The sequence below is a fragment of the Pantherophis guttatus genome, chromosome 2, assembly GCF_059756535.1.
Source record: "Pantherophis guttatus breed Tessera chromosome 2, ASM5975653v1, whole genome shotgun sequence".
NCBI lineage: Eukaryota > Metazoa > Chordata > Lepidosauria > Squamata > Colubridae > Pantherophis > Pantherophis guttatus.
The window spans coordinates 56,582,420-56,607,007 of record NC_142064.1 but is presented as its reverse complement, the minus strand read 5'-3'; the positions used below and the strand labels follow the sequence as shown (position 1 = coordinate 56,607,007).

The 24,588-nt window shown below is 36.5% G+C and overlaps 2 protein-coding genes and 1 long non-coding RNA gene across 5 annotated transcripts; 1 reads left to right on the top strand and 2 right to left on the bottom strand.

Moving 5' to 3' along the window:
- Positions 1-477: 477 nt before the first annotated feature.
- On the bottom strand, positions 478-7,574 carry SPMIP10 (sperm microtubule inner protein 10). Of its 2 annotated transcripts, none has more exons than XM_034409986.3 (3): positions 7,417-7,574; positions 3,130-3,238; positions 478-774 (listed from the first exon to the last, which is right to left on the bottom strand). In XM_034409986.3, exons 1-3 carry the CDS (start codon positions 7,497-7,499, stop codon positions 568-570), a joined length of 399 nt encoding a protein of 132 aa, XP_034265877.1. In that variant the 5' UTR covers positions 7,500-7,574; the 3' UTR covers positions 478-567. The 2 variants fall into 2 exon arrangements, with proteins under 2 accessions (XP_034265877.1, XP_060546572.1); XM_060690589.2 differs by lacking the exon at positions 7,417-7,574 and adding an exon at positions 4,932-5,062.
- An 874-nt stretch (positions 7,575-8,448) lies between these two features.
- LOC117661320 (uncharacterized) lies at positions 8,449-8,758 on the top strand. The gene is made up of 2 exons (XR_009622341.2): positions 8,449-8,516; positions 8,592-8,758. It is a non-coding gene; the product is annotated as an uncharacterized LOC117661320 (long non-coding RNA).
- A 63-nt stretch (positions 8,759-8,821) lies between these two features.
- Positions 8,822-23,117, bottom strand: PHAX (phosphorylated adaptor for RNA export). Of its 2 annotated transcripts, none has more exons than XM_034409984.3 (5): positions 22,941-23,117; positions 16,300-16,913; positions 15,786-15,906; positions 12,441-12,524; positions 8,822-10,587 (listed from the first exon to the last, which is right to left on the bottom strand). In XM_034409984.3, the coding sequence occupies exons 1-5, from the start codon at positions 23,043-23,045 to the stop codon at positions 10,309-10,311; spliced, it is 1,203 nt and encodes a 400-aa protein (XP_034265875.1). In that variant the 5' UTR covers positions 23,046-23,117; the 3' UTR covers positions 8,822-10,308. The 2 variants fall into 2 exon arrangements, with proteins under 2 accessions (XP_034265875.1, XP_034265876.1); XM_034409985.2 differs by having other exon boundaries at positions 22,860-23,083.
- Between the last annotated feature and the right edge of the window lie 1,471 nt (positions 23,118-24,588).

The window sequence follows — 24,588 nt, the reverse complement described above, 5'->3', positions numbered from 1 at the left end:
TCTAATTTGCTCTCCTTACATAAATCCTTCCTCTGAAATCAAAATTCACCTTCCAATGAAGCTCTTCTTTAGCACCAAAAAAAGGATTCCCCAGACAATTGTTAACTTTAAACAGGCATTAAAGGTTACATTTCCTATGTACTTTTCAATGATATACCTCTGATGTAATTCAGGAACATTTTCCCTATAACAAAAAGAGTCTTACATTATAACCAACACTTCTATTTTCCCCATAATTGAAGTTTTCTGAGTAAATTAAAGAATTTAAAACATTAAAAACTGAAAGACAAAAATAGTTCAAACAAGAAAATACATTGACAAACAATATAAGAATTATAGAGTCCAGTCTAATGCAGATCCTTAACATTAAAAGAAAAACAAAAAATATGCAAATATCTGAAACGACATGTAAATTATTCCTAGCTGATCAAATCTTATGTTCCTAGTTTAAAAATATATTTCACAGAATTACCTTAATTAGAAAAAAGACCAAGCAAACACATGCTTTTTTTTTCTTGTAACATTGTTTATGTACAGCTGATGAAATCCCAATGGAAGATAAGAATCTCAGAGTTTGACCCTGAAGCCATAAGCCACCATGGATTTGTGGTATCTGGAGAGGTGAGAATAAATGGGAATATCCACAATAATGTCTTCATGTGGAACTTTCTGCATAACTTTCTTTCGATCTTCCCCATGGCAATGTCTCTCACTTTTTTCCAGAAATAGGGTGTCTTCACGGGGTCCACTATATAGTTCAACTTGGTCAGCATGCTAATGAAGGGAAATCAATTGTTTTATGTCCATGCAGAAAGAGCCTTCCAATAGTGACATGATTAACAATATTAATTTATTAGGTAGCCATTGAGTTACAACCACAATTGAGCCCAATTGTTGCTAAAGTGAGACATTTGTTAAGTGAGTTGTGCCCCATTTTAGACCTTTCTTGTCACAGCTGTTAAATCAGGGGTCTCCAAACTTGGCAACTTTGAGACTTATGGACTTCAATTCCCAGAATTCTGGGAGCTTTGTTGGCTGAGGAATTCTGGGAGTTGAAGTCCACAAGTCTTAAAGTTGCCAAGTTTGGAGACCCCTGTGTTAAATGAATCACTGCAGATGTTAAGTTAGTAACAGAGTTGTTAAGTGAATCTGGCTTCCCCATTGACTTTGCTTATCAGAAGGTCAAAAAAGGGGATCATATGACACAGGATACTGCAATCATCATAAATACGAGTCAGTTGCCAAGAGTCTGAATTTTGATCACATAACCACGAAGATGCTGTAATGGTTGTAAGTATGAAAAACGACGATAAGTCACTTTTTTTAGTGCCTTGTAACTTTGAATAGTCACTAAATAAACAGTGGTAAATCAAAGGCTACCTATTATATATTTATGCATGTAAATTCCATTGTTTTTAATACCATTTCAGTTAAGAGAGTCTCTGGGTGGTGAATAACAAACCAGAGACCAACTCATAAAATATACCACCATTACTAATCATAATTGAATATTAGTATTATAATTACATGAGCAGAGAAAAATTACAGTGGATTAATCTGAGAATGCAATATGTACTCTTGAGATGTAATCTGAGAGGTGTTAATTTCAAAAGCTCCCTTGAAGCATATTATGCCTCTGATGAATATCCCTGTTCTATATTGTCAAACTTCAATGGACCATTCGTTGTTAAAAAAAATCACTGATGTCCATGGCTCTATATTCTTTGAAGAGGAAACCTCTTATATAAATAAAATGAAATGGCCCTAATTAATTTTGGAAGTGGAGATGCCTTCTCTGTGATCTCTTTGGGTGGAATCATAGACCTGGAAAGATGTTTGAGTACAACTGCCTGCTTATATAGGAATGATGTATTGATGTATCCCAATCAGATGGCCATCTAACTCAGCAGTGAAATGCACTTACCTTTGCTACCAGTTCGGAAATGTGAGCACCCGCCTCTTCTGTGCATGCATAGACCCTTCTGCGCATGTGCAGAGGGTCAAAAAGGGGACATAATGAGATCCTGACGGGTGGGCGGAATCTCCTGCCGCCAGCCCTACCGGTTTGCTCGAACCAGATAGATCCTGGACTGTTGACTTAATCACTGATTTTTTTGAAAGTGTTTTCTCCCACTAACATTTAACTAGAACCTGTCTTCCTACATCTTCAGTCCTTTATTCTATATCTTTGGGAATGATGGGAAATAGTCTTGAATTTCTCCTATAGGACATCCTTTCAGATATTCAGAATGCTGTACTGTCTTAACCTTCTTCAATTGCCTTTTCTCAGTCTAATTCTATCCAGCTGTTTCATTCCCTCTTGTTGTTGTAACTTCAAGTCAGTGTTGACTCCTACTGACTACCTAGACAGTCTCTAGTTTGCTTGGCAAAATTTCAGAACTGGTTTGCCACTGCCTCTTTCCTAAGGCTGAGAGAGAATGAACTGGTCCAGGGCCACCCAGCTGGCTTTGTGCCTAAGATGGGAGTAGAACTCATGGTTTCCCAGTTTTTAGCCTGATGCCTTAATCACTACACCAAATACATTCTAGTCCCAAATTAATCACTGTTGTACTTCCCTCAACCACTTCAGAATTTTCTGAATTCTCCTTAAAATGTGATGCTTGTTAAGTACTCAAAGTAGTATCTCACTAAATCAAAGTATACATACATACATATATTTTTCATTAAGGATGTCTGGGCAAACATGGGTAAAGAGACAAATTTGCCTTGGACACCAGATTGAGCATGATTTTCTTCCTCTTTAATAGAAGAAAGAATGAGCTATTAAATTTGATAGGATTCAATAGTGACTTTATAAGTATTTATTGAGAGCCAGTTTGGTGTAATGGTTAAGGCATTAGGCTAGAATCTCAGAGGCTGTGAATTCTAGTCCCACCATAGGCACAAAGTCAGCTGAATGACCTTGAGCCAGTCACTTTCTCTCAGCTCTAACAAGGAGGCAATGACAAACCTCTTTTGAAAAACCTCACCAAGAAAACTGCAGGAATTTATCCAGGCAATTTCTGAGAATCAGACACGATTGGAACAGAATAAAAAAAAACAATTGCATTTTTTAAAGGAGGCCCCTGCTTTGTATAAAAAAACCCAATTGTTTCCCCTGATTCCTACCTGCAAATGTAATGCTCGGTACTTCATATCTTGTTTCCAGGGCATCACATACAGGTTTGGAAACATTCCATGTTTGCATGAAAATCTTGGTAAATGGCAGTGAATAAACCTGGGAATATAATAAGCAAGTAAGGAGCTGATAAATAAATAAATAAAACTGAAAATCATATATTCACCGCACCGTAGCACACAATCCAAATAAAGGTGCCCAAAACATCCTAAGTAAACCAAAAGACCCAGCAGCCCCAGAAGAAAAAAACAGGAGTCATCTTACTATTACATACAGTGTAAGAATTGTAACAGCCACTATGTAGGACAAACAGGCAGAAGATTAGCAGAATGCATCTATGAACACCAACGAATAATCAGAAGACATGATGAAAACTCCTTAATTTCACAATGCACGGACACATATAACCATAGTTTCACCTGGGAAACTGTGAGCACCCTAGACCAAGCCAAATCCAAAAATACTACAGAATTTCTGGAAGCCTGGCATTCTTGACAAATCGGCCATGAACAGGAATATAGAAATAAACAACATCTACATACCATTCAAAAGAGACAATCAAAAAGCCAAAAAGGAAACAAAAAGACCCAAATACCACCTCATCAGCAATCAACACCTGGATGAGCAGAAATTAACATCAAGATTAATTCTAGTCCAACAATCAAGTAAACAATACCCCAGTCAAGGAACTACCAACTCAGACAAGCAAGCTAACAGTAAACAACAGCCTAATCAAGTAACAACCAAGAACATTTATACCAACACTGAAGGGGAAACCTCTAGTATATAAAATGAGAGCAAATCCTACTCCCCTACTAGCATTGATGATATTATATAGTTTGGTTATGAATTGTCTGCAAGAAAACAACCAAGCTCAAAGAGCACCAAAGACCTCACAGAATAAAACTTTGTTTTAAAACCTTTTCAAATGCAGAGAAAGAGAACAATCCCTAGTCTCTCTCCTCCCCCTCTCTCTCTTGCTAAGAATGCAGATTGTGCCTATTAATTAAGTTCTATTTATAATATAAAAGGATTGGTACTTGTTTTAGTTTTAAAACCAGGATGAAGTTAATAGTATCAGGATTGGAAGCAGTGGTATTTACAAGGGAGATCCTAGAGACAAATCAACTGTTCTGGCATCATGATGAAAGCCTGTCTTTTTGTACATAGGTACAGTGTCAACACAAAAGGCACAGAGCTTGAATTGCAATGCCACACCTACCATCATGTTTCTTTTCAGGTCCCATCTCCCTCCAGGATGCCCTCACTGGAAGCTCACTTTAGGCTTATACCGTCTCTATTGTATCCAAGCCAAGCATTGGTCCCCAGCATCTGGAGCCCCTTCACTTAGGTCAAAAAGCAAGTTTCCATTTCTGTTCAAATAATATTCATACAATACTTTAAAGCTCTGCAAGGCATTGTGGAAATTCCAAGAAAAACCAAAACTGTCCCCTTCCATTCTGTGAAAAAATGATCTTTCATGAAACTGGTCCCTGGTGCCAAAAAGGTTGGGGACCATTGCCATACACAACTGGATTGATGCACAATTATACAAGTCAATGTGCATCATTAGTGGGATGATTTGGTTTACTGTCATATATTGGTTGCCTACTCTGAGTCATGTACCACCTCTGCAAGTTAGAAGAAAAAAGGCCCTCCTTCAAGAACACCTGAAGATTATTGATAATTATACTGAGCAACAGTAGCCTACCTGGAGCAAAATAGATTGAGATCTAGACACCTAGCTATCTCTCCTGCTAAAGCACTTTAGAAAAAGGATTTCAACACTCACAACATGTAGAAGCAACGTTGGATAGATATGTGCCCCCCACAATGTCGAAGCTTTCTCTGCATCTTGGAAAAACCACAGCCCTGTGTGACATAGATAACGTTGAACGCCTTGGTCATGGTAGATGCACAGATACCCTCTATAAGTGGGGCAAAATACCAATCACCAAATTGTGACTGGGGTCCCAAAAACAAACTATTGAACAGATAGTGACAGAGTTTCACAACAGAACCTATAACAGAGATTTCACTGATTTTCTGGCTGTGACCACTGAAGTAAAAAATTACATTTGTTTACTTTATATACTTTTGTAAACTTCCTGTTAAGATTTTATATTTTATATTCTGTGTTTTGTATTTTAACCGTGTTCCTTTTTACCAAAATATGATGTGAATGTGCCATATGATAAATGATAATAATTTAGGTCTAGTGGACTGCAGAAAACATAAAGATACAAAGAGCATGAAGGTCAGCTGGGGATCAACTATGTCAACCTCCATGTGTCTTGCTCTCTGCTATTGTGGATAGTCCATGCTCTCCTTCTAACTCCTAAAACTTGGCAGATATGTAATAGTTCCAGTCAAGCAGAATCGTCAAGCTTGTCTATTCATTTGTTATGCAACATGCTTCAATTATTTTTGCCCTTATTTCAAATTACCTCTTCAAATTTGCTTAAGTAAAATGAAGAAAATATAGGGAAAAAAATGATAATTTAACATATTTATCTGGATTGGATATTAGCCTATGAAACATAATGTAATGTTCTTATCTATCACTTCTCCTTTTGCTAAGTATACCACACAGCTCTAATATATTTCTTTGCATTATTGATCATTCAAGCCAGATTCATTTCTTAGGAAAATCCATCTTTTTCAAACCAAAACATAAGCAAACATCAACGTGTTTGTAAATTCATATCTGCATCTTTGAAATACTGATTTACAAGACAACCATCCGTCCTGTTACACTGTATGACACTGAATGCTGGACAGCCACAACAGGGACTGGAAGCTATCTCCATGCCAGGGAAATGCGAATGCCCCGTTGGATATCGGGCATCTCCCTTTTTTACCACATCACAAATGACACTTTGACAACATTTTGGTGAGCCACCAATTATACAAGATAAGAGAAGGTCAGTTCCGCTGGTATGGACATGTCCTGAGAGCAGCACCTTCCACCGTTGCCAAGATTGCCTACCAACTAGTAGTCAATGGCTAGTGACCTTGTGGGTGTCCAAAACAGAAATGCCAAGATATCAACAAAGATATGCAAGCTGTGGGCCTGCGCCCTGGAGATGAAGCTGACTGTGCAAAGTGGTGTTCAGTGATCCAAAAAGTGGACCCTGCACTAGCGAGAATATGCTAGGAAGATCTTTGAAATTTTGATAAAATGTCAAATCAGTTTTTCCTTTACCTACCATTTCTTAATGTTATAGAAAAAGAATGATTCTTTACATTAAGGAAACCCAAGTGGAAGACCTAATGCTTAACAAGCTTCTATAATAAAGACATACCTCAAGATAAAGGCACCGTAAACTATTTCATAAAAAATGCAAAACATTGCATTTTCTAAAGTGCTTTGGGAAATGGAATACAAGTAGTGGAAACAAATGCCTCTCCTTTCCTAATTTATAAGTTGCTTTTGATTCTAGAACGTTTATTTTGCAAAAATGGGACTAACAGGAAATAAAACAAAATGCAGTCAAATAAGAAAATAAAAGGGGAAAAAAAGCAATTGGCACAAGATTACTTTTCAATGGAGAACCAATCAGCGCCTTTAAATTCCATGCTGCTGTAACTTCATGTTAATATAGTATACCCTAAAGGCCTATGTACTGCATTTAATCGGTGATATGCATGCACAAACAAGCATAGCCAATTCATGAGCTCAGATAAAACATTATGATGTTCAGCTGAGCATCCATTGAAGAATGAAAAAATAGGTTGCATGCAAGTATGAATATGTATTTTTTGCAAGTCAATGTAGCTTTATCTCGATGTGTACCAAAGTCCCTGAAGAAATGTATTACTGTATAATGATTATTATTGGACAGGATGCTGGTCACTGGACTGATTTAAATTGATATCTGTATATTTGTTAAATCATCTTATTAGAACATGAACTTCTCACATTGTTATAAAAAAGACACTTTAAAATATAACCACAAAAATATTTCTTGTTTTTAGTATTTCTGAAGCATTTTCCTATTTACATCTTTCAAGAGGATTACTGAACAAAGAATTGGGGATTTTTGGCAGGCTCAGTGCATTCTTAATCATTAACTTTAATTTCTTCCATTTCTAAAATACCTTCTGTGCTTGTTTGTTATTTGCACAATAAACTGTAATTGAAAAGCAAGCACAATAACCCACTTGAGAAAAATTGGACGTTAAAATTCATCTGCCTCTGTCAGATAGCTGCTGGAAAAGGTACAGTTTTTCTCCGTCCTCCCAAATATCTGTCCGGATTGAAGTCCCTCTCTTACCCTCTGAGGTCTGTATTGACCCCTTTGGAAATCCTATTGGTTTTAGGCCCCTCAGGGGGTTCATCTTTGGGGCTGCTGCTCATGCTACAGGAAATGCTGCACTCTGTTGTAGGTAACTTACCAAACTGGCATCTGCATCAAGACAAGGATTATGATGCATCAGCCATTGTCAGGTTGATGACATAATGAGAAATGCCCTTTCAATGAACACATGGCTAAAATGTAACAAAATCCAGATGCTCATATATTTTGATGGAGGTGGAAAATGCAAAGAACATTAAGCTTGTCTGAGAGAAGAATGTGGGGATGGGATTATGCTCACTGCATCTTTGAAAACCTAGATTATCAGAGGAAACAGGTCAAGGCAGTGAGTAGTTGTTCTTAGCCTTGAGAGAAGATCTAATTCAACAGAACCTTTATATATGATTAAATTATCGTACATAATTGTCCTTCCAATTTAATTTAGGTCTATTGGTAACTTGTATTCAATTAATAAGCTTCACTGTTGGAAAAGGACTTAATGGGTTTCTACCATGGTGTCTTACTGCCCTCTTTCTGCCACTCCCATTCTTATGAGTGCAACCTAAACTTACTGCAACGTTTTAGGAAAGTTGGGGTGTAACATGTAATATTTTACTCATTATAGGAATTGACTATGTGACATGAGTGTTGATGATAGTGATTCTGTATCTAAGGCCATCAGAGGCTAGGAGTTTTGGGAGGGCAAATCTGCTTGTACAGGCAGTCCTCAACTTATGATCACAATTCGGTCCAAAATGTCCATTGCTAAGCGAGACTGTTAAGTGAGTTGTCCCATTTTACAATCTTGCTTGCCATAATTGTTAAGTGAATCACTCCACTGTGAAGTTGGTAGCAGCACAGTTAAGTGAATCTGACTTCCCCATTGACTTTGCTTGTTAGGTCACAAAAGGTGATGTCATAACCCAGGACACTGGAAGTATCATAAATACATTCCTGTTGCCAAGCGTCCGAATGTTGATCATATGGGGATGCTGCAATGATCATGTGAAAAATAGTCATGTCAGTTTTTTCATAAGTCAGTGCCATTGTAACTTCGAACACTAAACCAATGTAATATTGTAAGTCAAGGACTATCTGTACTTTCTCTAGTGGTTGATAAAATATATAATTTATAACTTATTTCTTCCTTAAAGGATTCATAAATCAGGAACAAATATATACATGAAGGGAAAAATGCATGAGCGACAATACCAATCTAACAGGAACAGCTCTACCTCTCATCTACTTTACCAATATTTTTTTAAAAAATCTTTTAAACATCATAGCAATAACTAAAAATTGATTAAATCATTCCAAGGCAGTATGGCTTCTTTGTGTTAATAAAGGAAGACTGAGGAGGAAAATATAACTTTGCTACAGGCAGTTCAACAGGCAAGTCCTTTTAATATACAAAAACGTTTTTGCTCAGCAACATCTCCTGTTTTCACAATAAAATTACTGAAATTCATTGTGTAAGTTTGAACTAAAAATTTAACACACAAATGTATATAACTGAAAGAAGCTGTTGCTCTTCAAGGATTTAACTACCAGTGAAGTTTGATATATTGACAGAACAACCTAATCTAGAGTTCATTTTACACCTCTTTCATTTTTTTTTAAATTCTAAAAAAATCCATCCAAAAAATCCCCCCAAAAAGCAAATTGAATAAATATCTTAAAGCGAATAATTTTATTTATTTTATATATTATAAATGAAAATTAAACCAGATTTGCAATTTCCACTCTAATCTTGTGAAACCTTAGACTTATCATACATAAGTCTACTGCTATGAGTCATACAAATGTATTGCTTGATTTCTTAACTTTTTTGTTCTTTTAAGATGATTGAAATTAATAGGGATAACAATGGACATTAAATCTTATAGCCAACTCCTATCTTCAGAATTATTCATTTCAAAACAAAATGTGAAACTGAGACAAGTTCTGTACCCATTTATGCTGGCTAAATTCAGACTGAGGTATTCTTCTGATATCAATTAAGTCTAAGCCACAACTAATTTAAGATTTACTGATTTAAGTGGTCTACTTTTAATACAACTAATTTGATGCAGGATTGTTAGCTCAAAACTCAGGTATAAGAAACTGAAAACTGAAAGAACTGTAAAAGAGAAAAGTTTGTTTTTATTATTTTAAGTTTATATTGTTTTCTCAGAAAATGGTTAATGTAAGCTGAAATTGAAGTTCTCTGCATGCAATGTGTAGTATTTATCACTTTGTATTATAGAACAAAACCTCAGGTTCTATCATTAAAACAGGAGACAAACAGGAGACAAACCATGTCTTCTTTAGAAGTAATCTTTTCAACTGTGAAAGGCATCCAAATAAAAAACATTTGAAATGGCTGCATTATATTCCTTACTGTTCCATCTATAAAATCTTGCAAGCAGACTGAATACCAATCTGGCTCATAGGCAAAACCTGTTCCGAAATTCATCATGAAAATAACGATCAGATAAAAGGCTTCCATACCAGAGTATGTGTCAGAATGATATTTGTTTATATTACTATTAGTGAAATGAAATAGTGTTTCCATGCAGTTATATTAAGTTCCATACACAGGCTTTATTTTTGGAATGAGAGCATACATGGTTTTTCCCCCTAATGTTAAAACTAACCGTGAGATGAAAGAATGTGCATTAGGTGTTAAGTGTCTGTTGAAATTATGAACTAAATGAAGATGTAGAGCATTCATGATCTGAAGCAAACTGAAAACGTAAGCATCAACTGAAAGAAATAAAATGGTCCTTTCCAGCATGTGACTGATTCACATTAATAGGCACTATTGCAACTAATGAAAAGATATAATATAAAATTGACCATTAATATATACATCACACAGACTTTGATTCCTCAAGTGTCTAGTACACAAAAGATACTATCACCTTCATCTGCTTCAAAAACATGTTCTACATCAAGTTTTATTTCCCCATGTCCTTCTTGCAAGTCATCCAGAGAAGCCAGGGCTTCATTTGTGTCACTTGCAAAAGTCTCTCGGGAAGCATCGTCGTATTCCTGAAGATTAAGTCCTTTAATAGCTTGCTTCATCTTTTTGCCCAGTACTTGAAATCTCCTCTTCTTTGCAGCACATTTGTTCTCATACTCCTTTTGATTTTCAATATAGAAGATTTCCTTTAAAGAGAATGTTAATACCCCATGAAGTGAGAAGGAATAATAGACAAAAGCAGCTTTCACAAAACACCAACTGCCCTAACCAACTTTTAGAGCTAATCAGGGCTACTTAACAAAGAACCCTCAAGTTTTTTTAAAAAAAGCCATCTCCCCCCCCAACACACAAAATATTGCTTCAGAATTATGGTATTTGAAAATGTATTCTTCTCCGTAGAGTTAAAAGAAAGCCTTGTTATAAAATAAAAAACTTATAATAAAATAAATGCCTCTCCGTTTATAATATTGAGAAAGAGAGTTTCTAAAAATTGAGAGACATACTTTGGATCTATTGAAAGGAAGGGGGCAAAAAAAAATCAGGAAAATGAGCCAGTTTATTGTAGATATGAAATATACTACACGGAGAATTTGACTTTGAAATATCGTCAAATAGAGAAGTGAGAGACACAAAAACCCTTGGTCTTTTGGAGAATTAGCTTTGGGAAGGTAGAAGGCTGTCCAGGTTGTTGGTAGGCCCATGTAATATTTCCCAAATACATCCCTGCAGAGACACTACAGGAGGGTCCTCCCCTTTGTCTTTAACTCAGAAGAAAGAGAAGCTAAGCAATAAAGTGGACTGGCCCATCAACTCAGCATTCTCTTCCATCCACTTTTGGAACTTCATGCATTGTAAAGATTACATGTTTTTCCTCAGTACACATTGAAAATGTACTCTACAAAGAAACCCTACAGAGAGCAAAACTGCATACTGAGACTCCATATAAAAAGAATAGTCATCCTACAGTTTGAAATAAAGAAAAGCACTAGGCAGAGTTACTACCATCAGCTCCATACATGTTTCAAGTAAGAGTTGGACAGGATCCAAATATAGAACATAACAGTGGGGTGTTATTTAGCTGACTTACTACAATGGAGGCCTCATGACTTCAATAGGAGAATTATTGTTACTATTTTGATGGCTTGGATTATTCCATCATTATATCATTGAGAAGAGTAACTTTATTATAGGCAGTTGCCTATAATATAATATAATATAATATAATATAATATAATATAATATAATATAATATAATATAATATAATATAATATAATATAATATAATATAGTAATGTAATGTAATGTAATGTAATGTAATGTAATGTAATATAATATAATATAATAAAATGAAGAATTTAATTATTAGGGAATGGCTGATTTTGAATGTACAACCTTCTTTCTTATTTTTTATTTTTGCAGACTTGCAGATATACGAGAAAGAGTTGAACATGAAATTTCTTAAGAGTAACCTTTGCAACACTAAGAAAATTAAGAATGAAAGCTTAGGTTAGCAGTATAGAAAACAGCTGTCAGGAAGTCCTCGATTTACAACCATTCGTTTACTGATCGTCTGAAGTGACAATGGCACTGAAAAAGCGACTTATGGCCATATTTCACACTTACAACTGTTGCAACATTCCCATGGTCACATGACCAAAATTTGGATTCTGGGAAACTGGCATGTATAATGGCTGCCAGTTTTATGGGGTCATGTGATCCCCTTTTGTGACCTTCTGACAAGCAAAGTCAATGGGGAAGCCAGATTCACTTAACAACCTTGTTACTAACTTAACTGCAGTGATTCACTTAACAACTGTGGCAAGAATGGTCATAAAATGGGACAAAACTCACTTAACAACTGTCTTGCTTTACAACAGAGATTTTGGGCTGAATTGTGGCCCTAAATTGAAGACCACCTGTATTTCATGAAATGCATAAAGGTATGTGAGAAAATAAAGCCAGAATAATAAGTTTTAATAAGTTTTTTTAAGCTGTATAAAACTATGCTGCAAATTGGAATGTAGAAATTAATATTTACCTTGATTTGTTCACTGGTTATGCAAGGTGTGTTTTTCAACAAGTTTATATAAACTCCACCTGGAGTTCTTCTTCTAGAACCATCCTGGAATGATTTAAAAATAAACCTTTTAAAAGCAGCAAGTGTAAAACATATCAAATGTTTTGTTGCTTGGAATCTGAATATATATCTGAGGTACAATAAGAATAGAAAATGCAAATATTAGTTACTTGTAAAAAATATTAACAGGGCTTTATATAATTATTGAAAGACTTACTGTATAAACTGAAAAAAATAGGGTTTGAAGAATCAAATGTTTCAAAAAATAAAGTAGCAAATTGAGATTATGGTTTCTCCCCGTTTTGTTTCTCCTGAGAGTTTCTGGCAAGATAGCGATGTGTTACAATGCTATTTATTTCTCTAGCTTTCCAAAATTTATGGAAACAGTACTTGTATTTTTTTTAAAGCGCTGGTAAGCAAAAAAACCCCCCCAAAACCCAAATTATATTGTTCTTTGTTATTCCTATTGTTTTTTGTTTTTTAAAAAAATTTGATTTAGATGCCGCCCTTCTCTGGAGATCAGGGTGGCTTACAATGCATTAAGCAATAGCCTTCATACTTTTGTATATTTATACAAAGTCAGCTTATTGCCCCCACAAACTGGGTCCTCAATTTACCCACCTTAGAAAGGATGCAAGGCTGAGTCGACCTTGAGCCTGGTGAGGATTGAACTCGCAGTAATTGCAGGCAGCTGGATGTTAAATGCTGCCTTAGGAGGCATTAGCCTCCTACGCCACTCAGGCTCAGGTTTTGGAGAGATTAGAAGTTAAGTTTGGAAACCTTAGAGAGTCTTTCTGCTTTGGCTTCTTTTCCGCTGTGTAAACTTCCGTCAGCCTCCCTCTCAACTCTGATTTCTATAGAATCCATTATAGCTGGGACTAATATTTTGAGTGAAAAATTATCCATACATCCCTTCATGAGGTCTGGCTGAAACCCCAACCCAAAAGTGAAAATATACAAACAATAATTCTCCTTCCTCTAATTCATATATTTTCCGAATAAAGATTCATCTTTCCAATTCTTCTCCTCATGTAAATACAATTTTTTTATTTTTCCCAGAATCAAAATTCATGTAGAAAGTGTCAAAAATGACCTTTCTTTTCCACATTTAATTTGTTGCTGGAACTCCTAATGTGTATAATAAATCAAAGTAGTAATATCCAGGAAACGTGTGGATTCCTGAATTGGAATACAAATGTTTACTATGTGCAGGTATTTTAGCTTTATAAATAATTATTAGAGGTATTTTCTAAAATGTATTGAAATTGTACAATTATATTGGAAATATACTGGGGATACAGTAACCTGAAATGTTTAATGTTACATGATAGGGTAATAAAGTACTAAAGATGTAGGTAAAATTTAGTTTATTTTACACAATCCATCAAATACCAAGGAATTTTAATTCTGGAAAAAGGTTATACTGCTTTGTGGATATAAGTATTATTATCCAGATTAAAGAGACAGTTGAAAATACTCCTAAATCTATGAGGTAGAATAATTATGATGAAAATGAATATTGCTTCAAGACTGATAACTATTTTCAGAAAAATATAAAGTATTGGTTTCACTGAAATATTCCACACATTGACGAGTTAATAGTTACATTTTTATGGAAGGAATGAACACCTAGGATTTCTCTTTCAAACCTATTACTTTTATATGATGAAGGTGGTTTCAGTTTCCTGATTTTAGAAATTTCCTGATTTTATAATTAAGCATGTGTGTTAACTTCAAAATGGCATTATTATGGAAAAGGCATTGATTATCCACCATTATAAAGAGGCTCAACTGAAGTGTTACTTTAACTCCTGGCAAGGTCTAGATTCTAATATAGCAGAAATTTGTTTATATTTTTCAACCCTGAAGACATTTGGATCCCACGGGGAAGAAAATTCAATAGATTCCTGTTCACATGAGAAATTGATGCTGTAGACCAGGGTTGTCAAAGTAATGGCCCGTGGGCCGGATGCGTCATGCGCTGGCCATGCCCACACGCAGTTTAGTGAAGGGGCAAAAAGTCATCATACATCACGTGATGCTGCCGTGACGACATGAGTTTGACATCCTTGCTGTAGACTAATCCTTATTTCAAAACAGCTGGAAAGACTTTGGAGAGGAGAGAGAATTTGGGCTGAAAATGAGAACAATGCTCTCATTTGGATAATAAAAATGCCTTCAACTCTTTTAAGCTTAGTGCTCTCTGAACTTACTTATTTTCTTGCACACGTTTCATTACCCAAACTAGGTAACATCATCAGTGATCATATCTGAAAGAAAACATTTGCAATGAAACATCTGCAAGAAAACAAGCATGCTCAGAGAGCACCAAGGACCCCTCATTTCAACCCTGAGCTACAAATATTTTCCTTTATTTGTACTCTTCTAATCATCATGAAAGGAGTTCAACTACGTAATACAGCTGAATATTACAACGCCTGTAATCATTTTTCTAGGAATATGTATTTGAAGACCTAAAGTATTTTATCAACCAATCTGTCAAATTATGGTCAAATATTGTAAAACATTAAGTCAGGGGTGTCCAACCTTGACAACTTTAAGACTTGTGGACTTCAACTTCCAGAATTCCTCAGCCAGCCATTTATTACAAATCCAAAGTCATTTTTCCAGTGAGAATTATAACTAAATAATATGTTAATTCATTAACCATCATTAGCACTAAGGTTTATTGGCTAATGAATACCATATTTTTCAGAGTATAAAATGCACTTTCCCCCTAAAAGAGGCTGAACATTTGGGTGCATCTTATACTCCGAATGTAGCCCCACCCACCCACCGACCCTCACCCTTCGGCCTCCGCACATCCTCTTCCTGGCTGCAGATTGCCACAGACAATGGCTTGTGTTTTTGGGCTCCGACCCTCTCGTTTTCAGCATCCAAATGCTCCGTTTGAGCCGTTCAAGGCTGCGGGGATCGCCAAAGCACATCGCTGCTGATTGCTGCCCGAAATTATTGGCAATCCCTGCAGCCTTGAATGCCTCTCAAACGGAGCATTTGGAGACTGAAAACACAAGCCACGGAGCCCAAAATGGCAACCCGGAACAGCTGCTGCCTTGTCTACCACTTCCATGCTTTGCCTGCTTTACTCACTGGAGCTCCCTTCAATGATCAGCTCTGCTTTTGAAGCTGCTTATCAGCCCCAATGAGGCGCGCACGAGAGAAGTGAGCGCGTGCATGTTCGCAATCAGCCTGACTGCCGTTTCTTCTGATGAGAATACCATTTGATCTCATTTAGTATTAGTTAAATTGTAATCCTAACAAACCACATGACAAATTATTTCTTACCATTATTAAAAGACCTCCATTTTGCTCCACCTCAGCTGTTTCCATCAGCAGTTCAATAGATTTCTTTTTCCCAATGATTTTCACTACCCGTACAATTAGATCTTTCTTTGGTTCATGAAGCCTGAAAGAAAGGTGAAAATGTTGTATTTGCCAAGTAATTTGAGTGACAATACTTTCAAAAACAAATTCATTATTACAAATTTTAGTAATATTTTGGTATATCTGATGTCAAACAGTTTTCTGTTTGCAGCCATAATTACAGTGACATGAATAGGTGTATAAATGTATGTTGTCTATGAGAAAGAAAGTTCTGGAAGGTTAACCTATTTAGCACTCTGAGTAACAAAATACTTGAAGGGACTTTAAAGTTGTTTATCTAAACAACAACCTTTCTTTAAGACCAAAAATACTTTAATAAAAAAATTATTCAAAACCAGAATATGTTTATCTTTTGCTATTATCTTAAAATATGGCTTTTGTTGAAAGTCTCTCAAATAACACATCAAAATCTTACCGATAGGCAATTTCATCTGCCACTTTTTCTTCAGGATCATCTTCTGTAATTTCATACCTCCCTTTATAATTCATTTCTTGTCTTTGACCCACTCTCTCCTTTATGGGCCTTTTCCGTTTCCAGATATCTTGTCTATTCACCTCTTCCTCCTCTTCTTTTGATACAGTCTTTTTATCATCTTGCATATATTCATCCAACTCTTTGTCTAATGTCTTCTCTACTTCTGATTCAGATTGTTTCATCAACTGTTTTGCTAACATGTAGTTGTAGGTCTCTGATCCTCGACTTTTGTCCAGGTTGCCATCCATCCATAGAATCCCAAGGTTTTTTGCCATATCATCTTGATTCTGTTTTTGCAAAACTTCACCCCATATATTGTTGACTTTTTTAGGGATCTGTTTGTGAGAGTTTGGACAAAACTGGAAAAGCTCTGGTTTGGGGGGAGGAAGGTTTGAACATTTTTGTCGCTTTCGCTTCCATAGGCCACTCTCTTCATCAGAATCTGAAAAACTTTCATCGGTTGAATCCATATTTTTCACTGTCCGATAAGGAACGCTTGTTGCTAATTGCGAACTGCTGCTTGGAAAAGATATTGCTGGATTACCGTTATCATTCTGAAATATAAATGTATGGTACATATTTATATTAAAATATCACTTTTTAATATAATATTTTAATCTTTTTTTCATGTACCCTAGATAGCATCTTAGAGAAAAACTGCTGAAATTTTAATAGGGATTAATTAGAAATCCATAGCTTATATTGGGGGAGAATATTCAGAGAGCCCCAACACACAAAAACAATTAAGGGGAAATTTGGGCAGGGTGAACAGAACTTCAGGTTCAACAGAAAATTTAACAGAGTACTTTGTACCTGTACTGGTATCATGTGTATAAAAATAATCGATATTATTACAATATTTTTAAAAAAATTAATTTAATTTAATAAAAAATTAAATGTTATTCATTATGTCAACCTGCTGCTTAATGCAGCAAGTGCACTTGTTGCTTGATGAAATGAAAGAATATATAACCCAGACAGTTGATGAAATCAATTGATGAAAATTGAGAGGAAAAGGATATCTAAGTACCTTTAGCTGGATTTAATATGAAATCTGTTAACAACGCACACAAATCACAACAATCATCTATTGATAGTACACTCAGATCACATATACTCACACACACTCTTTCTCTCTCTCTCTCTCTCTCTCTAATGCAATGTAATGCAATGCAATGCAATCTGTTCCCCTCTTTCCTGAAGAACTTGCTGTTCTATAAAACACAAACTCTAAATAGTGTTTGCTAGATAGTTAAGATTTTGTTTTAAAAATTGTAAAAAAAATTGAGCTGCTTACTGAATTTGATTTCAGATTTCTTTACAAATAATAATTAAGAGCCTTGGTGGCACAGTGATTAGAACACAGTATTGCAGGCTAATTCTGTCCACTGCCAGGAGTTTGAGCCTAATGGACTTAAAATTGACTCAGCCTTCCATCCCTCCAAGGTCCGTAAAATGAGGACCCAGATTATTGGGGGCAATATGCTGACATTGTAAACCACTCAGAGAGTGCTGTAAAGTACAACAGGGCAGAATATAAGTCTAAGGGCTATAGCTATTGCTAATTAAAAAGTATAGTGCAATTGTCTCAACAATTGTTTGTAATATTAAATATACCATTTTTTACTGTAAAATTCATTTATTTTTATTCACTGGTATTCAGTACTGTCTTATGCAAGTTATCAAAACAGCCACATACATATGTAACCAGCAATATTTCACATAAAGATATTATATTTTCACCATATAATGCAATAAGAATTTAGGCCAATGTCTCCTAACCATGGTTCTATCATGCTTTTAATACCTTGATGGCTGATGATTATAGATTGTCTACATTATTGCCCAATACATTTGGAGAGCAGCAAATTGGGAAGAGAATACTAGTCTATACAGCTAATTTTATACTAGCCTTTTCCTTGTTACACTGCAGCAATAGAAGACTGTCTTCAGAACATCTTGGCCATGTTCAACATTTTAGTGCTTTGCAATTAAAGAATATTTGATAGTGTAAGGTTTTCTAAGCATATTTTAACAATTCTTGAATCTGATTGCAACTGAAGATGTCAACAATTCACTCACATTTTGTAGAAGATGCTGATGCCTACTTTTTACCACACCAATTAATCTTTTTCTATTACTGCATTAAAAAGTAACTCCTAGCACAAACATAAGGAGATTCATACCAATCCAACGAACATGTTCCTACTTATAAGAAAACTCCATTAAACAAAATACGAGATACCTCTGAATAGATATTAGATTACACTGTAAAAATCTGATGTAAAACAAAGCAATACAAACATGTATGAGTCAGCCAACTATTTTGGCTGTGTTTGGGGCATGTTTTTCTCCTAACAGGACCAGGAAAAAAGATCACTAAATCTTCTTCAAAATCTTTTTGATCTGCTAATGGTAATTCATACTTGTCACAGCAGTCATCCATGTACTCTTCATATGGATATAAACTATACTGACATACAGGGCCTACTGACCTGACTTTCTATTTACAACAGTTATTATGGCCAATATTTACATTGCTATTAATAGTTCTTAGCTAGTTCTTTAATAGTTCTTAACTCAACCACATTCTACTTAGGTTAGTTTTATCTTGAGGACATTTCATGAGAGGAGAAAATAAAGATTACTGAAATTCACAGAAGATTTCAGTGTTTTTCTGATGTATTGGATACAAGTTTCTTTGCCATCATACAAAAATTTAAATTATATTATCTGCTACTGAAAATTGAAATTCCATGATGCAACCTCGTATCTTCTGCTTGAAAAGTTTAATTGGACAGACAATCTGAATGGTCATACACAGCTTTCTGAGAATCATGGGAGTTGTAGATCCACCTTACAACAGAAACCATAATTTCCGTTGCTAAGCAAGGCAGTTAAGTGAGTCATAACCCATTTTTGTTCTTTTTGCCATGGTTGTTAAGTGAATCACTACAGTTGTTAAGTGAATCATGTGGTCATTAAGTGAATCTGGTTTCCCCCATTGATTTTGCTTGCCAGCAGCTTTAGGAAAATGACAATCCCAGGACACCAGGATGCTGCAACCATTGTAAATATATGCTGGTTGGCAAGCACCCAAAGTTTGATCATGTGATTGGGGATACTGCAAAAGTCATAAGTATGAGAACTGGGCATAAGTCACTTTTTTCCAATGCCATTGTAACTCTGAACGGCCATTAAAAAAGTGGCTGTAAGTCAAGGACTACCTGTATTTGGATGCAGACTTTCATGAAACCATGTAGTAATAAGCCCAGTGAACCAGGGCCTATGCAGGAAAGCTTTAGATCTTTGTATGCCCCCTTCAATGGGGAAGTTGCTTAAGAATTTCACAGAACTCTGAAACTACATCTTGATACATGGCAATGGCATCTGCAGAGAAGGTCAAAAAGGCAAGGTGACAGAAATGATATTGGCATCACAATGTAAGTCCCACCCCTTTTGTACATACACCAACATAAAATATAGAAATGAAAGAAATGGGCTTGTGATGCTGCTTCTGTCATCCCTTTTCATCTTCCCTGTCTGCAGATGCTGCTGGTACCATAGAAACATTGTTACTCCTCTTCTGAAGGCAATTCACCTTTAGAAAATTGGACAGGTTTACATTCCAACCAGAGGAAATACAGGTACTCTTCTATTTCACTCTAGAACACGGGTGTCATACTGAGAGCCGGATGCATCATGCGCAGGTCACGCCCATCCCAACTCCGCGAATGGGAAAAAAGTCGTGAAACATCACGTGACGGCAACATGATGTGCCGAGTTTGACACCCATGCACTAAAGTTATTCTTTCTTCTTAAAAAAAAAAAAGAGTCTGAACATTTTAAAAGGGAAAAAAGCAGAAACAACAACAAAAAAGCACAAAGTACAGGTAGTCATTGAGTTACGAATGGAATGGGCAGGCTCCATTCCATTCATAACCTGAGGATTCGTGACAGTGAATCTTGTACCTTGAAAGGGGATCACATCCTCCTTTAACCCACACATTCACTAATTGAATTGTTAAGTGCACATGAGGTATTTCAGGATGAGGAAGGCCATGGAGGCCTAGTGATGGAAAAGGCCACCTACCTAAGACCTCCCCAACCTACTGAAATACTTCATGCTCCCACAATTGCTTTCCCCATCCACCCACCCTGCCACGCTGAGTCACTTACTCTGCAAAGATCTTGCAAGCAGTCACCTCTCCAGCCTATCAGCTGCATGTGCCCCTCTGCAGCCCCATTTTGGTGTTTGCAGCCTCGTCCGGCACTTTGCCAGCGAAATTGGTGCTCCGTTTAGGCCTGCACAGGCCTCACCCAGCATTTTGCCAGCCAAAACAGAGGTTCAGAGGTGCAGATCCGCCCTCTGGTGCTCTGTTTAAGCCTCTGCAGGCCTCCCCTGGCACATTGCAGGCCAAAATGGAACTTCAGAGGGGTGGATCAAGATGGAGTATGTATATTAATCATACTAATCAGCAGAATATGAAAAAAAATAGTTTTTAGTTAGCAAGAAATATATTCTTATTTAACAAACTACTTTCTATTTAAATGTTAAAATTTTATGTTCAGAGAAACTCACATTTTGGATATGATATAAGCCCATAAACAGAACTACAGTTCAGAAATTGATTTCTGTGTTAAATTATGTCAGTTTTATTTATCAACTACGGGTTATTTTAGTCATTTTAAGTCAGGAGTGTCAAACTCAAGGCCTGGGGCCCAGATCAGGCCTGCGGGGTGCTTAGATCTGGCCCATGGGGCCACCCTGGAAACAGTGACGGCCTCTACCCGCAAAAACAGAGCTCAGGAGGGCTATATGCGCCGTCCCTGAGCTCTGTTTTTGCTGGCAGAGGGTCACAGGAGGCCGTCACAGCCAAAAACAGAGCTTGGAAGCCTGTTTTCACTGGCAGAGCACTCGAGCAACCACAGGTGTCCCCGACACAAGTGACATCCAGCTGGCCACACCCACCCTGGCCCCCCAAGGTCAAACACAACCCTGATGCAGCCCTCAATGGAATCGAGTTTGACACCTGTTTTAAGACATACTCCCACAAATTAATTTTTCATTCATCTACTGAAGGAATTGTCCAGTGGAAAGCAGAAAATCCTAGCAGCTGCTGACATGTACAAAGCTAATTTAGTATACTTGGAACAATGAGGTTAGCAATATTTAATAGAAAGATGGCATACTGGAAAAGAAATTCAACTTCTAGAATTTACTTTACTCTGTTAGAAATGCATTTAATCAAACTGCTGATGAAATGCTTACTACATTGTCACCAACTATGGAAGAATGAGCCAACCTGACCAGGAGCTTTTAGAAGATGAATTAGCTGAGTAATCAATACTGAACTTATATATCATCAGTGAAACAGCTTACAGTAGGACATTTCTTTTAGAGTTAGTTTATTATTTAACAATTGTTAGAGGCTGTCTTAATCTGAACAATTCTAGTGCTGTATATAAGCAATTGAAATAATGAATTAAACATCTTCTAAGGCTGCAGGGTGCTAAAACTATTGCAAGCATCATGTCCTGTGTATATTTCTGAACCAGTAGTATTTTGATTATTATATATAAAATCTTATGCTTGAGTGATATTTCACTCTAACTTTATATAATCTCACTAAATAGGCCATCTAAATAATGTCTTTTATTTTTAGAAAACTAATGATGAAGTCTACAAGGTTAGAAAATAAATTTTGCTGATTCTGTATAGCTTGTATCTGACATAATGGGTCCAGACATTTGTGGGGACACTTTTTAAGCGAATAAGTCTGAACTATCATGTACTACTATTATTTTTTTTCCAGATTTAATAGGCTAAAATTAGCATGCCTTTAAACACGAAGATCAAATTTAAAGTTATTGTCTCTTCAGAAGCATATTTGGATGTCTTAATGCAGACTGAGTCATTGTGCTGTTTAAAGAATTCCCCTCCCAAAAACTCAGGAAACGAAAGTGAAAGAGCTCAAAACCCACACAGCAGAAATAAATCCATTTTCCTAATAGGAATATTTAAATGAGACAAACCACAGCCCCTATCTACAATTTTACAATTAACAGCAACGTGGGGGAAAACTACATGTGCCTAAGTACAACACACTTCTGGATAAAAAGAAAAAGATAAAAAGAAAAACCACGTCTTCCTCTTTTTCTGGGTCTGCTGGTTGCAATCTCCAGAAAAAACACTCCGTCCTATTACTGGCCCATATATCCAGGGAATCATCCAAATAATTACATCTGAAATCTTATGACTCGGTGTTAGGTTCTACTAAAATGATAATTTAGGACTATGAGAGAAGCCAATGCACTAAGAAATAGCAACAACTTATTACTTGGCGGGTAGGAACCGGATCTCACCCCGGTTCAAGTGGAGAAAAAAAGCCTAGACATTCATTCCAATGGGATGGTGCCAAAATAAGAGCGGGAAGACTCGGATTGCAAGCTTCCTCCCAATATGCTAACCTCACCGTCCTACGCATTGCAAAGCTCACCGGTTTTCCTCTGTGGAGGAAAACACCGGCTATCCTCCTATGTCTTCAGCCCACAGGAAGAACTGGTAAGAGTTTGCAGACCTGTTGGGGACTCCTGGAAGGAGCCGAGACCGGCATTTCGCAGTCCGAACCCGAAATCTCTCCATCTTCGATTTCCTGCTCCATTCCTGGAACTTCCGACGCCATCTTCCCTCTCTCAATTAGACCAGGAGCCGCGAAGGCACAAGTGCGGGCCTTAAGACCAGAAAAACTACAGAGACCACAATGCCTTGCTCTGAGGAAAAAAGGCGGAACACTGAGCATTTCCTCCTCCCACCTTCTCGAAACTTCGTGGGAATTGTAGTCTTTTAATTTCTTTCCGCTCGAGAATGTCCATCCGTTTTCTATATTGAGAGATTTCCCGCGTTGGTCTTTTCAGACCTGTATTTTATGCTGCAAAATTTAAAATCCGGATGCTGGGATTGTTTTCTCAGGATACCAGAAAGAAGGGACAGTGATGGTGAAAAACATCCATTGTATATTAAAGCTGTATTCACGACATGACATGTCCATTTTTTTAGATGTCTGCCTACGCATTGTGATGGGTGTTGTACTGGTAGACCAAGAGTCATTGATTTGGGGGTAATAGCAGGCATTTTCAGGTTTTGTCAAAAAGAAGAGTTTACCCTAACAGCATAAAATATAGCAGTCGCTGAATATCATTTAAATAAATGTTCCTGATTTACTTAATCATTTTCCTTTTCTGTCATACTGTAACATCACAAATCCTGTATATGTCTTTCAAGACGCATCTAATCTTTATTGACTTTGTGAGATTCACACACTATGAAAAAGGCCTTGTGATTTTTCTGTGAGATTATGTTAGGTTCTGATCCTGATACTTTTCTTTTGGGGGTTCGTTAATTTAAACAATACTGGGACATTAAATGGCATCTTGCAACATTGTGTCTGAATGTCCATCAAGAGTTTACACTGGCCCAATGTCTAATTTTTTTCGACATAAGACCACCTTGTCATTGAATGGCTGGGTGGGCCGGACATTAATATTTGAACCACTGTAAGTCCATGTATTTGCCATATGCTAAATAAATAAATATTGTCAGAAAAATCTCTAAAATCAAAATCTGTTCAAGTTGATGCCATTACCTGATTCTCATAGAGTTCAACTTGCATGTTTAATCTTGGAAGTAAATGATCCTTCAAGGAATAAAACCATGTCTAACCATGTTAGTGAAATTAAGCAAGAGAATGGCTCAAGAGGCAGGCATACTATTTAATTGATAATGCAAATCAGACATCCCTTTCTAGTTAGTGCTTGCTGATAGTTACAACAAAGAAAGATAAGACTAGTAACTAATTTAAATTGTGTAGGGGAATATTTGTACTGAGTTTATTTAATAAAAGAGAATAAACTGTTATATTTAGAAATCGGGTCTGGTAGCTTCATTAGAAGTCTACTCCCAACTAGTGAAATAGGTTTTAGAGCAGTACATCCTTTGGTTCCTGCTTCCATAGTATACTCTACAATACAAAAAAGTATGGATTAATGACGAGTATTGCCATTTTACTGTTACTGTGGGTTTATCCTGGCCAAGTGATCTGCTGGGGCCGGGCTATCAGCAAACAGCATATCTTTTGCTACCCACTAGAGGCATTTTGATTTTTGCACGCTAAACTCCTTTCCAACGCATGCCAAGCTATTAAAAACGATTTGATATTTCTGTTGCAA